The 1,396-nt window shown below is 52.8% G+C and overlaps 1 protein-coding gene across 1 annotated transcript; it reads left to right on the plus strand.

The window, feature by feature from the left end:
- Positions 1 to 250: 250 nt before the first annotated feature.
- Positions 251 to 1,180, plus strand: LOC309603823 (olfactory receptor 14A16-like; the record flags this gene model as incomplete). Its single annotated transcript, XM_082338726.1, has 1 exon — positions 251 to 1,180. One exon carries the CDS (start codon positions 251 to 253, stop codon positions 1,178 to 1,180), a length of 930 nt encoding a protein of 309 aa, XP_082194852.1.
- Positions 1,181 to 1,396: the final 216 nt, after the last annotated feature.

A 1,396-nucleotide genomic window follows, 5' to 3' on the forward strand; every position in this document is an offset into this window, starting at 1 on the left:
CACATCGAGTTCCTATTTACCAACTGGTGTAGGGCAGGACTGAGTCCTGCAGAGCCCCCAGCAGAGCCTCCTGCTCCCTGGGGCACCCTCAGCCAGCACCAACCAGAGCTCACCAAAGCTCTTCCTGAAAAGTAAAAGGCGGGTTGGGGGGGTTCTGTAACAAAGTGAACAGATTTTCCTGAAAGCAGTCAGCCCTAACTTCTCCCTTCCTTTACCTCCTTTAACAGATCCCCATGCGCAGAGGGACACAATGTCCAACGGCAGCTCCATCACCCAGTTCCTCCTCCTGGCATTCACAGACACACGGGAGCTGCAGCTCTTGCACTTCTGGCTCTTCCTGGGCATCTACCTGGCTGCCCTCCTGGGCAACGGCCTCATCATCACCGCCGTAGCCTGTGATCACCGCCTTCACACTCCCATGTACTTCTTCCTACTTAATCTCTCCATCCTTGACCTGGGCTGCATCTCCACCACTCTCCCCAAATCCATGGCCAATTCCCTCTGGGACACCAGGGAAATCTCCTACACGGGATGTGCTGCCCAGCTCTTTCTTTTTGTCTTTTTGATGTCAGCAGAATTGTATCTTCTCACTGTCATGGCCTACGACCGCTACATTGCCATCTGCAAACCCCTGCACTACGGGACCCTGCTGGGCAGCAGAGCTTGTGTCCACATGGCAGCAGCTGCCTGGGGCAATGGGTTTCTCTGTGCTCTCCTTCACACTGCCAATACGTTTTCACTACCCCTCTGCCAAGGCAATGTTGTGGACCAGTTCTTCTGTGAAATCCCCCACATCCTCAAGCTCTCCTGCTCACACTCCTACCTCAGGGAAGAGGGGCTTCTTGTGGTTAGTGTCTTTGTTCACTTTCTGTGTTTTGTTTTCATTGTGCTGTCCTATGTGCAGATCTTCAGGGCTGTGCTGAGGATCCCCTCTGAGCAGGGACGCCACAAAGCCTTTTCCACGTGCCTCCCTCACCTGGCCGTGGTCTCCCTCTTTCTCAGCAGTGCGGTGTTTGCCCACCTGAAGCCCCCCTCCATCTCCTCCCCATCCCTGGATCTGGTGGTGGCAGTGCTGTACTCGGTGGTGCCTCCAGGAATGAACCCCCTCATCTACAGCATGAGGAACAAGGAAATCAAGGATGCCTTGTGGAAAATGATCCAATGGGTGCTGTTTCACTGAGAACAACCCACCTCCCCTCCTTTGCATGTTTCCCACAGTTTGACTTAGGGCACGAGTCTGCTTTTTTCTCTCATGATAATTCTACTTAGAGATAATTCACTGCGTTTATACTCTTCTGTGGAGGTTTGATCCTGTTGTGTCTGACCCTTGCACAACACTGTCAAATGTGGCCTATCAGATTTCAGCTCTTCTATTAAAGGTGATCTCCTGGGTGCA

This window comes from Platalea leucorodia, assembly GCF_965183815.1.
Source record: "Platalea leucorodia genome assembly, contig: HAP1_HAP1_SCAFFOLD_205, whole genome shotgun sequence".
Lineage (NCBI taxonomy): Eukaryota > Metazoa > Chordata > Aves > Pelecaniformes > Threskiornithidae > Platalea > Platalea leucorodia.